At 49.6% G+C, this 21,341-nt stretch overlaps 3 protein-coding genes across 13 annotated transcripts in view; 1 reads left to right on the top strand and 2 right to left on the bottom strand.

The window, feature by feature from the left end:
- Positions 1-100: 100 nt before the first annotated feature.
- SLC39A5 (solute carrier family 39 member 5) lies at positions 101-5,482 on the bottom strand. 3 transcript variants are annotated; one of them, XM_027542199.1, is made up of 12 exons: positions 5,375-5,469; positions 4,823-4,915; positions 3,957-4,314; positions 3,569-3,752; positions 2,603-2,765; positions 2,250-2,419; positions 1,910-2,050; positions 1,438-1,534; positions 1,188-1,358; positions 930-1,010; positions 614-804; positions 103-363 (listed from the first exon to the last, which is right to left on the bottom strand). In XM_027542199.1, the coding sequence occupies exons 3-12, from the start codon at positions 4,238-4,240 to the stop codon at positions 220-222; spliced, it is 1,626 nt and encodes a 541-aa protein (XP_027398000.1). In that variant the 5' UTR covers positions 4,241-4,314; positions 4,823-4,915; positions 5,375-5,469; the 3' UTR covers positions 103-219. The 3 variants fall into 3 exon arrangements, with proteins under 3 accessions (XP_027397998.1, XP_027398000.1, XP_027397999.1); XM_027542197.1 differs by lacking the exon at positions 4,823-4,915 and having other exon boundaries at positions 101-363; positions 5,375-5,482; XM_027542198.1 differs by lacking the exons at positions 4,823-4,915; positions 5,375-5,469 and adding an exon at positions 4,603-4,804.
- Positions 5,483-5,609: 127 nt separating this feature from the next.
- NABP2 (nucleic acid binding protein 2) lies at positions 5,610-11,806 on the bottom strand. 5 transcript variants are annotated; one of them, XM_027542209.1, is made up of 8 exons: positions 11,528-11,787; positions 11,179-11,265; positions 9,455-9,556; positions 8,943-9,081; positions 8,796-8,867; positions 8,556-8,637; positions 8,398-8,461; positions 5,610-6,128 (listed from the first exon to the last, which is right to left on the bottom strand). In XM_027542209.1, exons 3-8 carry the CDS (start codon positions 9,531-9,533, stop codon positions 5,929-5,931), a joined length of 636 nt encoding a protein of 211 aa, XP_027398010.1. In that variant the 5' UTR covers positions 9,534-9,556; positions 11,179-11,265; positions 11,528-11,787; the 3' UTR covers positions 5,610-5,928. The 5 variants fall into 5 exon arrangements, with proteins under 5 accessions (XP_027398010.1, XP_027398008.1, XP_027398011.1 ...); XM_027542207.1 differs by lacking the exon at positions 11,179-11,265 and having other exon boundaries at positions 11,528-11,806; XM_027542210.1 differs by lacking the exons at positions 11,179-11,265; positions 11,528-11,787 and adding an exon at positions 9,942-11,169.
- Positions 11,807-11,909: 103 nt separating this feature from the next.
- The window catches only part of RNF41 (ring finger protein 41), a 27,906-nt gene continuing 18,474 nt past the window's right edge, over positions 11,910-21,341 (top strand). The window contains exons 1-3 of one of the 5 annotated variants that reach the window (XM_027542201.1): positions 11,918-12,059; positions 12,610-12,705; positions 14,584-14,768. The gene's annotated coding sequence lies outside the window, so the exon portion shown is untranslated. Of the gene's footprint in view, positions 12,060-12,553; positions 12,706-14,583; positions 14,769-21,341 lie in introns of all 5 variants that reach the window. The other 4 variants (XM_027542203.1, XM_027542202.1, XM_027542200.1 and 1 more) reach the window with 4 other exon arrangements.

Here is a 21,341-nt window from a genome sequence, read left to right as displayed (position 1 = left end):
CCCTCCAGGCCCTCCCTCCCCCTACCTGCTTTGAGCCCTCCTCCTGCCACATCCCTGTTTTCTATGCTGTTTTGGTGCAAGTACAACTGTCGTAGTCATGGCTTGGGGATGGGTTCTGTTTATTAAAATCCTATTGATCCTACTGGCCCTGTGTCCCGCCTCCATTCCTCTGGCCGGGGGGAAGGCAGGGCAGCCTGGATGCCTTTCCACCAGCCCCCCTCAGTCATCAGAGACAAGGGGCCACAACTGCTCCTCCAGCAGGGCTATGGTGAGCATGAGGGCACCCCCCAGCAGCAGCCCCAACCCCTGCAGCAGCACGTGGAGCGGGGGGAGAGGCTCAGGAGGACGAAGCAGGGCTGGGAGCTGAAAGGAAAGAACATCAGGGGGTCAGAAAAGCCCCCTGCTTCCCACCCCCGCCCCCCCCACCCCACCCCTGCCAACCCTGTGCTAGCTCTTCCACACTCCCGCATCTCAGATGCTGGTGAGGCAGTGGTTCCCCCCAACCCCGACCCTGCCACCCTTCTGGTGGCTCCCAGTGGAGGCAGAGGGGCTGAGACTCCCCTCTCCACACCTGCCCGCTTCCCTTGGTTTCTCTGCACCCCCCACCCCTCACCATGTCCACAAGGGCCACATAGAGGAAGACCCCGGCAGTGACCCCAAACACCCAGGGAGTGAGGGGGACAGGGCCCAGGCTGAGCCCCACCCCCAGGGCTGCACCCCCCAGCCCCAGGACTCCAGACACCAGGCTCAGCAGGAGCAGCTGCCGGAAGGGCAGCCCAGCCTGGAGCAGCATGGCGAAGTCACCTGTGCAGAGAGGGGACAGGGCAGCAGGGAGTTAAGCCCGGGCCACCCCTCACCCATGTCACCCCCCAGCCTCCATGTTCCACTGCTTTCTAGAGTCAACCTCACTCCACTCCGGCCATTCCTACCCAGTTCGTGGGGCAGCTCGTGGCAGAAAACTGCTACAGTGGTGCTGAGGCCACTGGAGAAGCCATCAGAGAAGGCAGCCCCTGGGTGGGCAAGATGGGAGGTGGATAGTCTGGAAGAGGGGTCTTCCCAGAGGCAGTAGCACAGGGGCCCAGAGCTCCGCGCCCCCACCTTCCTGGTAGCCCTCTCCCAGCCCCACCCAGTAACTAGAGGCCCACCCTCTCCCTGACCTCCCACCCTCCATCCCCTTTCCCACACACCTATGGCCAGCCCATCAGTGAGGTTGTGCAGACCGTCTCCCAGGAGGACCATCCACGTGATGTTGGTGCCACCACCACCCTCGTACCCGTGACTGTGGCCTTGGTGCCCAGGAGGGGCTGGGACTGCTGGGGGCTGGCTGTCCTGCTCCCTTGGGCTCTGAGCCCCTGGCTCTGCAGGAAGGACAAGAGCCATGTTGGCGGCTGCAAGTGAGCTGGGAGCCAGGGCCCGCTCCTCATGTTCTCTGGTCACCTGGAGCTGCCTGCAGTGGCTGAAGGGCCACCCCACTGCCATCCTCCAGGTCTAGGTGTGGAGTTCTGAGGTCCTTTCTTTTCTGCCCGCAGCATCTCTGAAATGGGAGGGCATCCTTCCTGATGGAGGAAGCAGCAGAGCCAGGGGGCAGGGAGAGCCCGGGCTGCCGGCTGCGAAAATGACACTGGTTCCACCTCTGGCACTTGGGGATGTTCCCTGGCCTCTGCTCTCTTCCCAGGTTGGCACCCCTCTGTTTCTCGTTGCCCCAAACTCAGGAGAGGAGCCCGTTTGGCCAGAAGTCCTGGGTCTGTGCTGAGGAGCCCAAACCCGCTCCCTGCTGGCCATCAGGCCCCGCACAGTCAGGCAGACGTCAGAGCCAGGAGCGCTCGGCCCCTCACCTCCTGGCTCCAGTGGCCAGTTCTCAGCTAGGACTCTGGGCTCGGCAGGAAGAGGACATCAGGGTGTCACTCACTGGCTTGCGCCCTCGACGCCGCAAGAGCCCTAGCACATTCTCCAGGATGAAGAGCAGGAAGAGACCTCCAAGCACCGAAAGTCCTGGGCCCAGGTCCTCCTCTGGCTGCCCACCAGCTCCAGTGTGCTGCCCTCCTTGTGCCTGATGGAGAGGCGGTCAAGGGCAGACTCCAAAAGCCCCCTGCGCCCGACAACACCCCTCTCCTGAGGTGGTGGAGGGGGCTGGCAAGCCTTCACCCACACTCCCTACCAGAAGGCAAATGTGGGCTGAGGCTGGGGTGGAGAGAGGATGTCCTGTGACTGCGGACACGGGCAGGGGGCAGGGAAGGGGCTTCACGTACGTGCGGCAGCAGGTGCAGCAGCGCATCCCCACAAAGAGTGCCCACAGCCACGGCCCCCAGGAAGCCCAGCAGGGGCCGCAGCAGACGAGGTCCCAGGAGCCGCAGCAGCAGCAGGGAGAGGGGCGCAGGCAGGCTGAGCAGCAGGACTGCCAGGGTGCTATGAATCAGGGCTGCACAAAATCAGGGGCTGGAGTCAGGCGGAGCTGGAGGGACACCTTAAAGGTGGGATGGGGCAGAGAAATGCTGCAAGGGGAGGCAGGACCCCAGTGAAATGAACCCCCTTCCTTGGCTTGAGACCCACTTCCCCCAGCATTCACGTGTCCCACCCCCAACTCCCGCTCTCACCCACTGACCAGATAGTAGATCCCCTGAGGGGGTCGGAGCTGGGGCCCGGATGCAGACACGGCTGTCAATCTGATACAGCAGGGCTGGACACAGCAGAGCAAACTGACGAGGAGTGAGAGGAGCAGCAGGGCTCAAGCCAAAATTGACCAGCAGCTGGGAGCCATTCAGACACTGGGGAGGTAGAATTGGAGGTTAGGCACCAGGGAATTGCTGAGACCTGTGACTCAGATCTTAAATGTCGGCCCTTCCATTGCATGAACTCCTGGGTCTCTTCCAGGGTCCCCTTCACTCACATTGCCAGGTGCATCAGGGACTCAGGACAGTTATAATCAGCATTTAATTATCAGTAAATATTCAAACCAAAGCTAATAATTCAATTCAGTGCAAATTGGGTGCTAGTGAGCACTGCCACCATCTCCCTCCCTCTGGAGCTCTGGTGTCTCATTAATTTGGTGATGATGGTCAGATAACTAGAGCCCTCCCTTCCAGAATCTTAGAAGGGAGAAGAACCCTAAAATGCCATGCAAACCTCCTCTCAACAGCCCTGACACTTATTCCACCAGCCTTGGATCGAGTGCTTCCCATGATGGGGCGCTCAGCCTCACCAGGTCTGTTTCAGGGCTGGGTTTGGCTGCCCTCCGGTGTACATGGAACATGTTCACTGACTTTCTAGATGATGATAGCCATCTACCCGCTGCAAGCCTCCTCTCCAGGTAACCAGCCCCAGATCCCACCCTGGGCTGCTCCTCTGGATTCTCTGCTTTGCCAAGTGTGGCCCCTAAACCCAGTCTTAGAGCTTGGGCCATGGGTTTACCTACTGTGAGCACAGGGGAACATATTTCTCTACTGGAATAATGTACCCTAAGATCACACCTGGAATTTTTTTAAGTAGCCATTTTAAATTACTGACTCTTCAAACATTTCAGACCATCTAAATCCCGTGGCTCCTATTCCCTTGAGGGATCATCACTCACATCCTCATTCAGATGGTCAGCCAGTGAATGGTCCAGCAGCAGAAGCCTGTGAAAGAGGCCCAGGCCCGAGGGGCCTGGCCCATGGGGTGGTCCTGGGGCCTCTGTCTCCGCCAGGTCACCCCACCCCGAGGGGTCCAGAGGCAGCCCTGTCCAGACATCCACACTCAGCTCGGGGTCCTGTGGCCTAGAGTGGATGGGATGGCAAGTCAGGCTCCCTTGTGTTCTCTTACAAAGGGGCCTTGAAAGGATACAACAAATCAGGGTCTGGAAAACGTGTAACTCCAGGAATCTAATGTTAGGAAGGCAGAGCTAGGCAGCTAGAGGAGACTTTTCTCAGTAGGGAAGAGCTGGGGTGTGACACTTTAGGTGGGGGGAGATGGGTTAGTACCTGTGTGTGGAATTGTCTCCCGCTGGGGGCGCACCCCGACCAGCAGGAGGCCCGTGGTGTCCCAGGCGAAGGGCCTGAACTCGGCCTAGTCCCAGGCTGTGGAGGAGCCTGGCTAGGCCCGCTGCAGTCAGCGTCCCATTTTCCCCATACAGACCAAACAGCTGGGCGAGGTAATGGTTCTGTTCCTGCTCAGCAGGGCCCAGGTAGGGGGCTGAGCCCTCCACCTGGCCCAAGGCCACCCACACACACAGGCCAGCCAGCAGATGACTCATTGGGGGCCCCATCACTGGGGGGACAGGCTTAGAGGCTCTGGTTCCGGCTTCTATTCCCCCTGGTGGAACATCCTGAGGACTGTGCCCTGGAAGAACAAGGAGGAAGGGGCTGGGGCTCCTGCCATGAGCCTGCACTCCTCATACCAACCCCCCAAGCCAATACAGCGGCAGCCCCACTTGCTCACCCTTCCTCTGCTTTGCCTCCTGAGCAGCCTCTTGTTTACCAGTTTCTAGAGCAAGCACTTTTCCTGACCCAGAACAATCCCTTCACCTGATCCAGAGCCGCCCAGCCCCTGTCCCTCCCATGTCCCCCAGAGCCCAACCCTCAACCTCACCCCACCTCTCTTATACTCGCTCAATCCCCAGGACCTCACCCCCACTGGCAGTGTGAGAGCCGTCACCTCAGGTCCCCATGAGGCCTGGCTGTGGGCACTGAGAGGTTCCTGACTTATGGAGGGGAGCCAGGCTCAGTCTCTAGCTGCCCAGGTAAATTGAAGGCCACGTCAGATAGAAAGCCAGGATGGCCAAGCCCCCGCCCCTAGCCCACCTGCCTGGGGGTGGGGCCAGGGGAGGTGCCAAAGTGGGAAGACTCACATCAGAGGAGTTAATGGTTCACTGGTCTCTGGGGTGGGGGTCAAAGGTCAGTCTCGGCTGGGCCCCCGAGTAGGGAGGGGCCACTCTCTTCCCCTGGAAAAGCCACATGGCCAAGGAGAGCCTGGGCCTGGCCTTTTCTTCTAAATAATTTACACACACCCCCAAGCCAGTCGGTACCATCTTAGCCTCTTGCTGTCTAAACTGCCACCCCACCTACCTTACATATGGCATTGGGCTTCATTCAGCTCCAACCCCCATGCCCCATGCCCACATTCCCTGGAAAGTTGGCCCCAGATGTCCCCTAAGCTGGAGAGGAGGGTAAAAAGGCAGATGAGTGCAACACCAGATGCATGGGGAAGAAATTGTTTTTAGCAATTTCTCATTCCAGAAGAGAAAGGGCCAGAACTCAGGGAATCATGACCAAGAAAGGGGACACTCTGGTGGGAGGAGGAAAGGAGCGTCCAGGCCCTCTGCAAATGTCTGACCTGGCTTTAAGTTGGGGAGCACAGTCTGAGCGGGGTGATTGGTCCAGGGGGTCGAGGTTGGCATTACCTGACAGCAGCAAACAGGGACACCCAGAGGAAGGGGGACGCCGTCTTCTTGGTTCCAGCTGTGGGGGGTAGGCAGGCGGGTGGACAAGGGTCACCGGTAGGGAGGGGGCGGGGGAGGGGCACTACCTTAAAGGGGCAGGCGCTGCCTCTCCCCTCCACCTCCTAGGGACACCCCACCTTTCGGAAGGCCCAGCTGCCGATCTCTTCATTTTCCCATGGAAAGCAAAGGAGTCCAGTACAGAGTGGTAACATTTATTAGGAGATTCAATTAGACTTCCACATCACACACTCAAGAAACAGACTAACCGTCGTTTCTAAGCAGGAAGGAGGGGAGGCAGAGGGCCCCGAACCCCAGGAGACAGGCAGCTTCAGCTGGACAAGGAGGGGAGAATGGGCTGAGGGTGGAGAAAAGCCACTGCTCACCCACCCTCCAGTGAAGTTTAGTGGCTAAAACACATCCACCCCCTGGCCCCCCAGAGACGGCAGCCCAGGAGAAAGCTGTGTTCTCTAGCAGATGTCTGGCTTATGGCTGGTGGCGGGAAGGGGAAAGTATCGCTATCTCTTGCTGCTCCTCCGGGTTTCTTTGCCGTTACTGACGGGGTTGTTGGAGGGGCCGGGGGGGCCGGCAGCTGTGTGGTTGGGCTGGCTTCGGGTAATTCGGGTGCTGGGGGGGTGGGAGGGAGTGTGAGGCGGGTGCGGGCCACCACCAGAACCTGGTGGGGCGCTCAGTCCATTCCCGTTCTGGCTCTCAGAGGCTAGTTGTGGGAGAAAGAGGAGAAACACAGGAATCAGAAAACTAAGGCAGGCAGGCATCCATCCCCAAGACCTCCCTGCAGCTCCAGCAGACAGAACAGTCTTTACCAAGTACAACTGCACATTTAAGGCTGTGTGACCAAGTGCAAAGAATGTGAGTTTTAGGAAGGGGCCCCAGAGAAGACGCAATCATTGTGACAGTTGCTACATGAACCATTGTATATTTTCTTCTTTTTTTTTGTATATTTTCTTTAAAAAAAAAATGGCTGCACCTCACAGCTTGTGGTATCTTACTTAGTTCCCTGACCAGGGATTGAACCTGGGCCCTCAGCAGTGAGAGCAAGGAGTCCTAACCAGTGGACTGCCAGGGAATTCCTATTTTTTCTTTTTTATTCATCTCTATCATTAGGAGTCACACCTAGCTGTTTAGTTCTAGGCTCAAGGACCACCAACAAAATAGCTCTTGACCAAAACTGACTGTAAAACTGGAGAATCACTGGGAAGGGAAGTTTGTGTTAAAGTGTAAGAAGGATCTTGAAGAAAAAAGTGTGGTGTGTATCACAATGAATCACATTCACTTGAGAAAATATAAACAAGAATAAGCAAAAACAAAAAACAAAAAAACTATTATACATACTCACACCCCCAAAATAATAGACAACACTTTTGTGTATATTTTTAGTGTTTAATCCTTGAACTACCTTAGCTGTGAAAACCACCATCACCACACTTACCACAGTGTATTATTAACATAACCATCATCTGTGGGACTATTTCCTGCATGGACTTCGAGCTCCTAAAGACAAGTGCTGTGTTTTTTCCCTTGTATTCCTCATCTATAAATGCTTGTTAAATGAAGATAGATGCCTGCCTCTCATATACACAAGGCACCATGAACTCTAACCATACCCCTGCTGATCCATCAAAGATATCTGCAGCCAAAACTGAAGAATAAAGCTCCTTCCTTAATTCACAGAAATAATTAGGAGAGTATGTAGAAAGTAACTGTTTTGATGCCATACATTTTTTTCTTTAAAACCTTCTGTACCTATTAGCAGAGGACAAAGCAAATAAACATATAGCAAATGAATACGAGGGGGCAAACAGGCTTAAATGTATCTTATTTAAAATATTTTTGTAAATGATGGAGTTATAGAGACCAGAGAATATGTAACTGTCATATTTTCAGTTGGAAATATGGATGCTTACTTTTTATGGTGGAATTAAATGTTGTTATTTCATGGTGTTTCCAAAAAAAACACCATGACCTCGAGTGGTTCTAATGCAGGTTAGGAAACCACGGTAACTGAGGATGCAGACACAGACTGAGGAATGCCAGAGGCAGCCCAAAGCCTAGTGTCACGGGAGAAACGCAAGGTGTGGACCCAAGGCAAGAGAGCCAAACATCCAGGAGAGGAGCGTCAGCTGGGAGATGACCCAGGAGAAAAGAACAGTAAAAAAACAGGTTTCTAAGGAAAAGCCAAGGGAAGAAGAGAGTGATGTTGGTGAGTGATTCTCATTAAAAGTTGATGATCTACAGGAAGGCAAATTCTCAAGAGACCAAAAGCAAGGGCTTCTGAGTTGGAAGAACCATAATCCTGAGGGCCAAGGCCTAGGAGCGGGGCCTTAAATTTCAAGAGTGGCAACCCTAAACAGAAACTATGGGCTTAAAGTGGTGCCGTATGGACTCCATGTGGAGTCATATAAGTAACAGTGTATCAGAACTGATACTGAATCAGAATAGGCAAGGGTGGAAAATGCCAAGTTTCTGCCAAAGGAGAAGCAGAGAGGAATGAGCTAGAAAGAAAGAGGGCAGTCTGCAGAGAAACTGCTCTCATTTTTGGTTCTGAGTGTTAGTGGCAAAAGGGAGCTCTATCAGTCAGTGATAGAAACATATCCCCAAATGTTTTCACCTGAGGGACTTGCAAAAGAACTGGGAGAGGGACTTCCCTGGTGGTCCAGTGGTTAAGAATTCGCCTGCCAATGCAGGGGATGTAGGTTTGATTCCTGGTCATGGTACTAACATCTCACATGCTGTGGGGGCAACTGAGCCCACGCACCACAAGGAAGATCCTGTGTGATGCAACTAAGATCTGACACAACCAAGTAAATAAATATACAAACATTTATTAAAAAAAAAAAAGAACTGGGGAGGAAAAGGCTATAATCACAGAAAAGAGATTTGAAAAAGGGATGAAGGCAATGTATCTCTCCAGGCTGGGGAGATTAGGGAAACTAGGAGGACTAGTGAATGGAAGAGAACACGTTTACCTGGAGAAGTAGCAGGGGGTCCAGTGGGAGGCTGGGGAGCTGCAGGGCCACTGTCGTTCTGCACCTGAATGCACAGATGACATATGCAGACCTTACTCTCTGCCAGGCTTCTTGGCCTGACCTGCCCTCCTTCCCCACATCACAGTCATGGGACCCACCGTCTTGTTGGGTGCCTGCTGGGCGCTGTATTCGGGGTTTGGCTCACTGAAGTTAGGAACCTCAGAATAAACCATACAGAATCTGCAAGGGGAGAAAGCGGCAAAGCCTCAGACCCATCCCCTGGAAACCTCAGAAAGGTCCAGGCTCCGAACATGGAATGCACACCCTCACGCTGCCTCCTGCAAAACACAAACTGCTTTCCTTCGCCTGTGCTTCTACCTTCCCAAGATAGCACTTACTCTCCAATCTTCTGAAGATCACCCCCACGGCCAGTGTACAATGTCAGACAACCTTTGAACACTGACGCGTACCTGTGGGGGCAAAAAAGCAGGATTCAGAGTTACAGAGAAGGCCCTTGAATAACCAGAAGTCATCTGATGGCTTACCCTTTGGTGAGCCGGATAATATCCCCAGGCTGGATCAGGTTGCCCACGTCATCCCAGACAGAGATATTGATGCTGCCAGTTTTGTCCGCCACTTTGCAGGTCCGAACCTCGTGCCCGTCCTTTGTCTTGGTCACTCGGCCTGGAGGAAATAGACCAATGGGTGGGGGTGGTCAAATAAATAGGGGTGGTGATGATCAGAGGGATGAAGTCTAGATATTGGCGGAGTGAGGTGTACAAACAGGGCAAAGCCAAATCCCTGGGGCAGGGAGGAGCCAGCACCATGGAGAGGGCCCTGAGTGGGAAAAGGCCCGGAGGCACTGGAGGCTTGGATCTGGCAAGAGTTCCCTCCATCTACCCTACACTCGACTACAACTCTCCGGGCGGGGGCTAGGAGAGAGATTGGACGTAAGCAGTGTCTTGGGGTGCGCCCTGCCATTCTGGGTGCCAGTTAAGAATGGTTCTCCCCAACCCCGAGAGCCTACGCAGGGGGCCCGCCGCCCCAGCAGAGCCACCTGTCTCCAGCACAATGAAGATGAGGTTCAGATTCTTGAGCCCGGGCTTGATATCCTTCACGAAGGTCTCCGTCGTCATGCTGCCCAAGCCTCAGCACCCCACTAGAAGGGGGGAAAGGGGATGAAGGTTCAATGCATGGACCTTCCCATGTCCACTTCGCAAGGCCTATCTACCACACTAGGCTGGTCAGGCAGCCCTAAACCATCTAACTCTTCTGAAAGGGTAGAAACGAACTTCCCCGTGGGCCTCCAACTTCAAGATCAGAATTTGGGTCTCTGGATAGGCTGCTTCGGGGCTGGAAGTCCCCCCTCCCCCGATGCTCTTTCAGTCTCAAGTCCCGAAGTGGGGAAGCCGACGGAAACCGGGGCAGAGAACCTGATGCAGAGCCAAGGAATGGAATCTCACTCGCCACACCTTCCCGAACCCTCATCTGGACAATCCGGGACTCAGTCCATCCTCTCCCCCAGCTCACAGCCTACCACCCACCCAGCCAGCCCGCCGGACTGTGCACGCCGCCGAGTCGCCCGCAGGGGGAGCCAAAGGTCCCCAGGCCGCCGGATGCGGACCAATGGACCGCAGGAGTAAGAACATTCCCGGAAGTTTTCCCCGGCCGGCCTCCTCTAGCCAATCAGCACTGCCCCGGCTCGGCCCCTGCGTCCCGCCGCGGGTCCCCACCCGGCCAATGGGGATTCGAGATTCACGCGCCGCGAAAGGGGTGGGATTTTAGGTATTAAAGGAGCTTCAGAGGGTTGACTGCGCAAAGAATAACGAAGACCACCAGGGGGAGCCTCAGGTCCCAATTTTCCTCCACTTGACTAGGCGCTGCTAAGTCGCTTCAGTCGTGTCCGACTCTGTGCGACCCCATAGACTGAAGCCCACCAGGCTCCCCCGTCCCTGGGATTCTCCAGGCAAGAACACTGGAGTGGGTTGCCATTTCTAGGCGCAAGAACTAAGATTTTCTTTCTCCAAGATTTTCTCCTAGTCGTGAGACAGTGGAAATAGGACCAAAGGTTTTTTGGAATCCAGTGGACAAAAGCATAAAAACAAGCTCATCACTTCACTTTTTTACTCGACAGTTCTTAAATATGTGATTCCATTTTGCAGACGAGAAAAGGCAGTGTCTCAGTTCAATTCAGTCGCTCAGTCGTGTCCGACTCTTTGCGACCCCCTGAATCGCAATACGCCAGGCCTCCCCTAGCACATGTTAAAAGCAGTATCTAGCACACAACAGGCAGTTTCCTCCTCTTCTCCAACTGCTCTAACCCTCATCTTTATTTCTGATTTGGGGCCCTCAAGTTTAATGCAGTAACCAGCTTGGTCAAGATCTCTGGAAAAAGTAGCATTCACACCAGAGACAGACAATTGGCAGCCTCACTCCTTACCCCTTGGAAATAATGGAATCTGGGGCTCAGAGAGCCCCAGTTCCTCTCACAGTCCGAAAGGCAACTGTTCCTGAAGTACTCAATCCCTAGACCTCAGGATCCTCAGAGGACTAAAAAGAAGAGGCCGGAACCTTTAGTTCCCTTTGAGACTTGATACATAGTCAACAAAATGTAGCCAGCTCTGTAGTATTGCGTATAAACCAATTATATATATAAACAATGTACATACATGTGCGTTACCATTTGCCTAGCGAACATCGGTAAAAAATACTGCTTATTATCAGATTAGCCTAAGAGGCCATGCAATTGTAATACCTTGGTTTGCTTAATCAATCCCTTACCTTCTTCTAGAGGGCTTTAGGCTCCACCTTGACTTTCCTCGGAGCTCAGGTTCTCTCCCACCCACACCCCCAGCCACGGTGTTGTACCTTAAGGAAAGCAAACCACAACCCGGGAAGAGGGACATTTTTATCTCCCTTCTGTCCCCTGATGTGTTTCAGGCAACTATACGAGTGCTCCGAAGGCCGACGTAAATACGGCGGGAGTGAGACTGGGAGGGAAGCGGGCAACCATAGATCAAAGTTTTCCGGTCAGACACTCCCCCATTCCCCACCCAGTGGTCGCCTCGTTGACTACATATCCACTCCCATGACTATGAGTCATAAGATCAGGAGGCTCCGGGATGCTGACCACGGCTCTGGAAACGGGAGAGGGGCCGGGGAGACGGCAGGTCACTGCAGGCCAGCCTACTAGCGACGATCTCGCACCAAGTCGCATCAGCTTTAGAGCACGAACACGTGCACCCCTCCAAAGCGAAGTCTCGCGCTCCTGGAGAATCGGCCTCCTGCTCAGCCCCTGATGTTCACGCTGGGAAGAACATAGAGTCCTCCCTACCAAATGGCTATCTAGTTCTCCCTGGAACCATAAAGACTTCCGGTCTAGAGCGGAGGCCTGGCTAGCCTTCACTCTCCTCGTTGGCTGCTCGTGGTTTCTAGACCAGGACGGAGTTAAACAAAGAGGCGGAGTTTGGTGACGGGCTTCCGCCGGGTTGCGTAGCAGCGGTGGGCGGGGCAAAGGTTCCGTCCCACACGGCGGAGAGTGGTCGGAACCCTCTCACGTCTTCTTCCCCTTCCCCTTCCCCTCCCAGAAAAGGCTGGGACCCGGCACCCGAGCTATCTCTCGGCCGCTGCGGGTACAGAGAGTCCAGACCGCTTCCAGGGCGGTGCGTACGGCGCCTGCGCGCGATCCCACTTAAAGAAGGGTGTGGGAGGGAGGGGGCGATGTCCCAGGGGGGATTGAGGCGGGGGTTCGAGATATTGGAGGTCAGGAGAAGGGATGAGAGTAGAGATGAAAAATGGAGGAAGGGAGCAGCAGTAGGGAGGAGTCCAGAGGTGATAAAGGGGCGCTGGTGGGTGGGTTGTTGGGGTGATCCATTGGAATGGGGGAGCCTTAAAAAGTGCAGGAGGGGGCCTGGGCTGGCTGGAGGACAGGGAGGAGAGGACTTGAGGGAACAGCGTGGTGTTTAAATAGGCAATGATTGACAGGCCGGGAGCGGAGGAAGGGAACATTCTGAGGGCCAGCCTGGGTAGGGGCCGCGGAACCTGAACCCCCGCCCTCGAAGCGCCATAGCTTGGCTCCTCTCCCATGCCTTGTCTTTGGCAGCCTTGTCTTCCTCCTCCATTCCTTCCCCTCTCTCCCTCCCACCCCTCTATGTAGGAATCTCACATTCCTTACATCCCTGCCCTGGGTTTGCAGCCGGTCCCTCTTCACAGGCTTCACACACCGGAAAGCCTTCTCCAAGCCAGAACGCAGAGGAAATTGAGGACTGGGAAGGAGGGAGCTGGAGAAGGAGCAGAAAGCTGAGAGGGGTGAGAGTGTTTCGCTTGAGGGACTGACAAGGCATCTTCATTCAGAAACTGACTTCTTTCCATCTAGTAGCAAATGCAGCTGTTAATGAGACCACTAAACCACTGTTCTTGGGGACTGGACTGTGATAAAGTCTAATCCCTTCCTGTACAGGTGGTTTTAGTCTGACAGTAGAGCAAGAAGCTGATATTGTTGCAGGCTGCTAGTTTTCCCCAGATAGGGATGGTAGGGAATCTGAGTGATGCAATAATGTTACTGCCCTGTGTGTCCAGCTGACTTTGTGTCTACACCTGGATAGAAAAGAACAAGCTTCTTTCAAGTATTTCCTCATGGACCCTCAGAACTCTAAATTTATTTTGCATTCTATTGCTACAAATACCTCATGGTGTTTGTACGAATAGTGGTATGAATAGCAGTATTCAGTATGCTTTCATATTTATTATGTCATTTGATTTTCCTGGATAATATGTAAGATAGATAAGTCAGTTATCATTTTCCCTGCTTGACAGGTGAAGAAACTGAAAGCTGCAGAAGGGATACATGGCTTGCTACAAGTCATACAGCTGGTAGAGCAGGGACCAGAATCCAGGTCTCCTGACTCCAGGTGCCCCTTTGTGTTGAAAAATCCTGTTTTGTTCTGGTCAAGACAGCTGTGAGGGGGGATATTTTTTCCCAGGATGGACAACTGGTAGTCTGGAACTTGTCTCTAAGAGACTGAACATAGCACTGATTCCTGGAAGCTTTTCTTGAGGTTCGGGGTGGACGCCAGGCTGTTGGGAAATACAGTATTGTCAAAATGGAAGAAGCATTGTACACTCCTCTGTATTATGGATGGGAGAGACCTATCAACTCCCCACCACTGCCCCCAACTACCTGGCCTTCTACCTTTATCCTCTGATTAGTTTTTAAATACTGCACTAACATGTTATCGGAGAAGGCAGTGGCACCCCACTCCAGTACTCTTGCCTGGAAAATCCCATGGACGGAGGAGCCTGGTGGGCTGCAGTCCATGGGGTCGCACAGACGCAGCAACAGCAGCAGCAGCAGCAACATGTTATGGCTGCTGAGCATAATAAACTAATGAGCCCATGTACCAGACTCAGGATGAGGTGGTCTCTGTTTTATGGATAAAAATTGTCATCCTTCCTAACATAGTCCTTAATATTGATCAATGTGAAGGTGAGGAAAGGAATTTGAGTAGTTTCTGTTCTGCATCTGAAGCTTTGTCTCCCTCTACTTGGTTTCATCCTTTTAGTAATGAGAGTTTGGTCTTCCCAGTTGTCTGTCCTGGAGTAATTTCCTGATTGACTGCCTCTTCATTTTTTTAAAAAAAGCCTGATCTCTTCAGGAATATTTCCGGACTTGAAAGTAGAATTACACCTATACCAATATTCTTGAGTATCTTCTCCTTGTGAAACAGTATTTTCTGAGTGGAGAGTAGGACAGAATTCTTTTTATATGAAATAATTTATGCGAAAGCACTTTGGAAACATTAAAGCACCATACTGTGCATGTAAGGCATCATGGCTCTCTGTGTTACGTAGCCACAGATTTGGATTCTCTGGCATTCTTTGCAATTGTATGCACTGAATAAAAGAATCTTTTCTGTCTCAAACAGCTCCTCTTCCCTGCCTTGCTTCTTGTCCCTTTCTGTCCCCACCTCAGCTGTGTTTGAATCACTTGGCCCGGGTGTGTGATTCCTTAGCAGATGACCTCACTCCTTACAGAGTAGCCTGTGTACCTAACCCTGAAACCTGTAGCTCTCAGTGGAGTTGTCTTGTCCTCCTCAACCGACCGTCAGATCCAAGTCTGTCTAGTTTCACTGCCAAGTGCAGGTAGTGCTCCTGACTCACCTTTTTCTTCCTTGTTCCTATTAATAGAGTGCTCCCGATTGTGACATCACATCCATCCCCTTGGCGATGGAGCTTGTTACTAGGAAGGAAGACTCAGTCGGAGAATAGCCAACAAGATGGGTTACTGGGAGCGTCTCCTGAGTGGCACTGAGTGGAGGCATCAGGGGGTCGGAGCCTTGTGAACAGGGAACCTGCCCCCCAACACTTGGAAGGTAAAAAGCATTGATTCAGAACCCCCTTCTGGGCTTCAACCCTCTTCTCTGCTAGTCTGGATTCCTTCTGCTCTTGAAAACCTGATTCTCAAAACTCTTTTATGCATAAACTTTTCTGTGATTAACCCACGTCAGTCTGTTCTTCAATGTACACTTAAGTCTTACATGAACTATTAACTTTCACTTGTTGATAAATTGTTAAATTTTACTATTTTTGTGTGTTTTATAGCCTGCGTACTCACTCGTTGAACTCAAGCCTGCACATTTGTTTGAGGACAAGGATTGTGCTTGCTGTTTCTTTTACATGTCTTTTACACGAAGATTAGATTGGGGGTAGCCACACAAATAGTGATTGGTGCTGATGACCAGGTGGTGGTGGAGGGTGGGGTCCTTGCTGATCTTTGAGGCCTGGGAGGCCTCACTCGAGGTGTTAGAGTTGTTTTTGAAGGATTGTGTGTCCTCTGGATGCTTATTTATTTATTTATTTTTAAAAAATATTTATTTATTTGGGTGCACCGAATCTTAGTTGCAGTATGTGGGATCTAGTCCCCAGACCAGGTATTGAACTCAGGGTCCCTGCATTGGGAGCATGGAGTCTTAGCCACTGGACCACCAAGGAAGTCCCCCTCTGGCTTGTCTTTCAAATTTAACCAATTAAAGTGTGTGCTGAAGAAGCCCGACTTTAAAAATCCCCTGTGCTAAATCTAGTCTGGATCACAGAATTCTGGAATTAAGTGGAACCTTAGAGACAACGAGGAAACTGAGTTCTAAGAGCTCAGTTCTGTAAGAGAGGGAATGACTTCACTCTAAGGATTCTATTGCTTAGATGAAAAAGACCACTTTCTTTCATTTAGAAAGTCAGGAGAGTTGCCTAAAGAGAGCAAGGTCAAACTTGGCTCTCATAAAGCCAGGGCACCTTTTATAATATAATTACCCCTAATTTAGCCTGTTTTTGTACTTATGTAGAACTTGTATTGTCTTGGCTGCTTCGTTTCATGTGGAGTAAAGGGAACTGAGGCCCGGAGAGGTGAAGTCAGTTGCCCAAGGTTACATACTGCGCGGTAATAGAGCTAGAGTGCCACTCAGGTTTCTAGATTGTCAACTCAGTTTTCTTTTTCCACATCTATTTGTTTATTGGGAGACAGGGAGATAAGATGAAATGTTTTAGGGACTCCCGTGAGGCACCCTTCACCAGCTACTTTCTTCACTAGGTTGAAATTCCTGGGAGTCACCTGTTTCATTACAGTGGGGCAGGTTATGGGGCCCTTTGCCTTAATGTCTGGTGACTTGTGGTAATTGGTGCTGGAGAATTCTCAGCCCTCTGTACCTGTATTGTATTCAGGGCATGGATGAGAGAGAAGGAGTAGAAGGAGGTTATAGCACATATGCTTGGATTTTACCAGTATGTTTTTGCCAAGCATTGGTGACAGCATACCCAGTTACTCTAAAATGGGAATGGTCGCACTAACGTTTGTGCATGTGAATGTGCATGGTTTGCACATCGGTACATGGGTTCAAGAAACCCTGAATAAGGGAGGGTAAATGTTCAGGCTCTTTTAGAAACAATCCGTTTTGAATTCCTAGCTCTCTCTGGGAGTAGACCAGTGAAAACAATCGCAACAGTAAGTTACAAGGGTGTAGGGAGTGGCCTAGTAAAGTTCTCAAGTTTTTATTTATTTATTTGAAATTAATTAAGTAGTTTACTTATTATTTTTGGCTGCACTGCGTCTTCGTTCCTGTACGTGGGCTGTCTCCAGTTGTGGGAAGTGGGGCTACTCTAGTTGTGGTGCACAGGCTTCTCCTTGCAGTGGCTTCTCTTGTTGCGGAGCACAGGCTTTGGCCCATGGGCTCAGTGGTTGTCGCATACAAGCTTAGTTGCGCTGAGGCCTGTGGAATTTTCCTGGACCAGGGATCATCAAACCTGTGTCCCCTGCATTACAAGGAGGATTCTCGACCATTGGACCACCAGGGAAGTCGTCACATTTTTATAATAATGCTGACCAGAAAAGTAGAGACATCCCAGTGTAACAGTGAGGAAGTACAGCCTCATAATTACCTGCTTTGGTTCTGGCCTGCTGGGAATGCAGTTTTCAGTTTGGGTTCAGACTGTTCAAATTGGGTAAGTTGGCAGAACTCCTATAAGCCTGAAGGGACACTTCAGTGCTAATTTAGTTCAACTCCCCAACTTACGTGAAACCTTCCAAGGCCTTTTCCTGTTCTACAGCTCAACGAGGAGATCTAGGAAACTGTGCTTCCAGTGGCTGTGGTCACTGGCTGTGATTCTTGTGGTCTCTGTGGTTTCAGTTTTATTAAGGCTTCTGTCACTAGGGCAGTAAGCAATTGAGTTCTTGTGAGGCACCCCCCATGAAATGAGAACCTACCCCTGTGATAGTCCCACAGTAATACTGAGAGTCCTAGAGAGAGAAGGACTAGTCACAGAGTCTAGCCTATCAGCTTGACTGTCTACCCAGGGGCCAGGCGAGACAGGGCAAGGAGCTGGCTTCCAAGGCTGTGTATAACCACTTCCTTCAGCATGTTTCCCATAGACGACACATCGGAAATACCCTAGTCAGAACGAAATCTAAATTTCCCCTTAATTCTTAAGGTCACACTTCTGAAAGAATAGAGTTAGAGGAAGGTGGATAAAACAGGAGCATCTCCAAGCAGATAAAGTGGAGGTTTTGATTCAGAAAGAACAAGGCCCAGCATCTTTGCAGAGTTCTGTAAACCTTGACTTTATGGTGGGAACCTTGTAACTCCTAAGCCTGGCTGGTGGCTTCTTACACCCTCTGACCATCCCTGTACCAACTGAGGCAAGTTCTCTGCTGTTTCTTTTGGGGATGTGGGATCCCATGAGACCCCACTAAGATCAGTTTTCAGAATTTGTAGTCTTCCTTAAGATAGCATTTTATTTTAAATATTTATTTGGCTGTACCAGGTCTCAGTTGTGGCATCCATAATCTTCTAGTTGATCTTTAGTTGTGGCCTGTGAGATCTAGTTCCCCGACCAGGAATCGAACACAGGTCCCCTGCATTGGGAGCATGAAGTCTTAGCCACTGGACCACCAGGGAAGTCCCAGGACTGTTTTGAAATTAAAACACAAGTGAAGCATACTACAGACTCTCATCCTGCTTTGAACATTTCGCCATAGCAACAAGAGAGAGAAGGGTATTGTTTTCATTTTTGCCCCTTGCTCTAAGGTAACTGATTTTTTTAAAATTAAGTCGCAGAAATACATTCTGTAGATCAAAATTATAATCTCAGTAGATTTTTAAAATGTGTACACAATATATTACACTTAAAAAAAGAAGTTTTTATATAAATGGGACCACCACTATATGTACTGTTTTTGCAGCTTGCATTTTTCAGTTTGAGAGGCAGTTTAACATAGCAGTTAAAGGCTTGAGCCCTGGGGCCAGTCTGCCTGGTTTGGGATCTGGCTCCACCACCTGTTAGCTGTGCGATTTTGGGAAAGCTTTTTTTTTTTTTTTTTAATGTTTATGTATTTATTTGGCTGTGCTGTGTCGTAGTTGTGGCACACAGGATCTTTTATTAATAGTTGCGGCATGCAAACTCTTAGTTTTACCATGGTGATCTAGTTTTCTGACCAGGGATCGAACCCCAGCCCACTGCATTGGGAGCAGGAGGTCTTAGCCACTGGACCACCAGAGAGGTCCCTAGAGAAGCTTTTTAACCTTTGTGCATCTCTTTCCCATCTGTAAAAGGTCATGCTGACCTCACAGAGTAACTCATAGTTATTGTAAAAATCAGTTGAGTTAATATGCCAGAAATGCTTAGAATTGTGCCTACGACGTAGAAATACTTAATAAATAATGATTTAATTATTATTTGGTTGTGTAAGTAAAACATCATTGTAAAAAAAGAGGAGGAAAAAACTAATAAAGCAAAACTCTGAGTGAAATTAAAAGTACTAATAACATGCAGAATATAGTCAATATCTTATAACTCTAAATGGAGTAGAACCTTCAGAAATTGTGAATCACTGTATTGTACACGTGTCACTTATACTGAACACCAACTATACTTCAATTTAAAAAGTATGGAGGGAAAAAAGTAAAAGTACTAAGTGTCTGTACTTAGGGGCAGCTTCTCATGTGCTTTTAGATGCTCTCCAGCATAAGTGTGGACACACATAAAATTTTTTAATGAAAATGGCACTGTAGAATATATGCTATGAATAAATGTTATTTTACTTATATAAATAATGAATAAATTTGAATAACCTAAATAAACAAATATTAATAAAAATATCTAAGTCATATTAATGCTACATTGTATCCCATTTTAAGGATGTAAGGAATTCTACTGGATGTTTGTGTCACTTCTGATTTTTTTGTACTATTATAAACAATACTTAGATAAACAACCTGGTATATTGTTTTGCTCACTTGTGTAATTATTTCCTTAGGCTAAGTTATTGAAATTAGGATTGCTAGACGAAAAGTATATATTATTTTAGGATATTGACTGACTCTTTTGTTATGATTCACCTTGATTAACTTTTTCTTGCAAGAGAACATTTTTTCCAGACCTTGCTGTAGTATACAGCATGTTATATATGTGTGTTGTATATGTTACATGATATAAATGACACATATAGTATATGTGACATTGAGTGTTTTGGACATGTTTTTTCATTTAACCTTAATACTTTCACAGTTTAGGATAACTAATAAAAGTATTTCTTTATGTGACTATTGAGTACACACACACAGAAAATCTTTTTCAAAGATTCAAAGGGATAACTGAGGAAATTAAAAATTTCCCCCATTCCTGTTCCTTAATGACCCTTCTTCAGCAGCAGCCACTATTGGCCATTTCTGGAGAGTTTTGTGTATATGAAAGCATATTCATATGCATTCATAATACATATGCACACATATGTATTATATTTTGCCCTTATTTTGGCACATTTCCATATACTATTATATACCTTAGTTTTTTTGTCTTAGCAGTATATCTTGGAAGACTTCATACCTGATACATTTTAAGGCAGTAATAATTTTTTTTCCTCTGATTAATATAGTAGCTATTATAGAGAAACCAGATTACGCTTTGTTTATTTAATTGAGGTAGATATTGTTAGAAGCTTCTCTGGTGGCTCAGATGGTGAAGAATCCGCCTGCAATGCAGGAGATCTGGGTTCGACCTCTGGGTCAGGAAGATAGATCCCCTGGAGAAAGAAATGGCTATCCACTCTAGTATTCTTACCTAGAGAATTCCCTGGACAGAGGAGCTTGGTGGGCCATAGTCCATGGGGTTGCAAAGAGTTGGACACGACTGAGCAACTAACACTTTCACTTCATTTTCAAATATTGTAAAGTCAGGGGTTCAACAGCTGAATTATGGGTGTTGGGTGATATTTCTGCTATCATGTAGAGGCTGTCTCAGGTAGCACCTAGCCATTATTCAGAATAGCACAAACCAGTGTCAGGTTGTATTAACTGAAGTGGAGAGGAAATGCGATAATAGTTCCATTGTGTCCTTAGAGGTCGTCCGCAGGTAAAGCTCCCAATACCTGTTTTAGAAGGACATAGGTACTCTAGATGCTGTGGGAGAGTTGAGTCTAGGGGAGATACTCCTTTTCTGTGCTCCTGCTGCTCTCTATCTTGACCTTTCCCAGGACTGTCTAAGCTCAGAGTGACTGACTCTTGGATACCATGGAGAGGATTCCAGCCCTGGTGTGTTAAACCAGATGGTCTCTTACGGTCCATTCCAACTCTAAAGGCAAAAATAAGACGTCTTAACCAGGTCAATGGGGAAAACTGTGTTTCAACAGATCTATATTCAAGTTTGTGTCCTACTTTTTAAATCTATTATTGGGTTGACCAAAAGTTTGAGTTTTTCCATAAGATATTACAAAAAAACCTGAACAAACTTTTTGGCCAACCCAATATACTATGTTATTGTATATTCCTCATAAGCATCATTTAAAATACATATCCTCAGGCTTCCCTGGTGGTCCAGTGGTTAAGAATCTGCCTGCCAGTGTAGGGGACATGTGTTTGATCTGCTGAAGCTGAAGCTCTGATACTTTGGCCACCTTATGCAAAGAGCTGACTCATTGGAAAAGACCCTGATGCTGGAGCTGACTCTTTGGAAAAGACCCTGATGCTGGAGCTGATTCATTAGAAAAGAGCCTGATGCTGGGAAGATTGAAGGCAGAAGATTGAGGAGAAGGGGACGACAGAGGATGTGATGGCTGAATGGCATCACCAATTCAACGGACATGAGTGTGAGCAAGCTCTGGGAGATGGTGAGGGGCAGGGAAGCCTGGTGTGGGTCACAGAATCAGACACGACTGAGTGACTGAACAATAGCAGCTGGGAAGATCCCGAAGACCCTGAGGCTACTCCTGAGCCAGGGCTCCAGAGCCCACAAGGTGCAACCACGGAAGCCCTCGTGCCTAGAGACTGCTCTGCAACAAGAGAAGCCACCACAGTGAGAAGCCTGTGCTCTGAAACCAAGAGTAGCCCACGCCCAGTGCAGCTAGAGAAAGCCTGTGCACAGCAGCAAAGACCCAGCACAGCCAACAATAAACAAATAGATGT

Source organism: Bos indicus x Bos taurus, chromosome 5 (assembly GCF_003369695.1).
Source record: "Bos indicus x Bos taurus breed Angus x Brahman F1 hybrid chromosome 5, Bos_hybrid_MaternalHap_v2.0, whole genome shotgun sequence".
Taxonomy (NCBI): domain Eukaryota; kingdom Metazoa; phylum Chordata; class Mammalia; order Artiodactyla; family Bovidae; genus Bos; species Bos indicus x Bos taurus.
The sequence above is the reverse complement of the archived record's forward strand: the minus strand, read 5'-3'. Positions and strand labels throughout refer to the sequence as shown.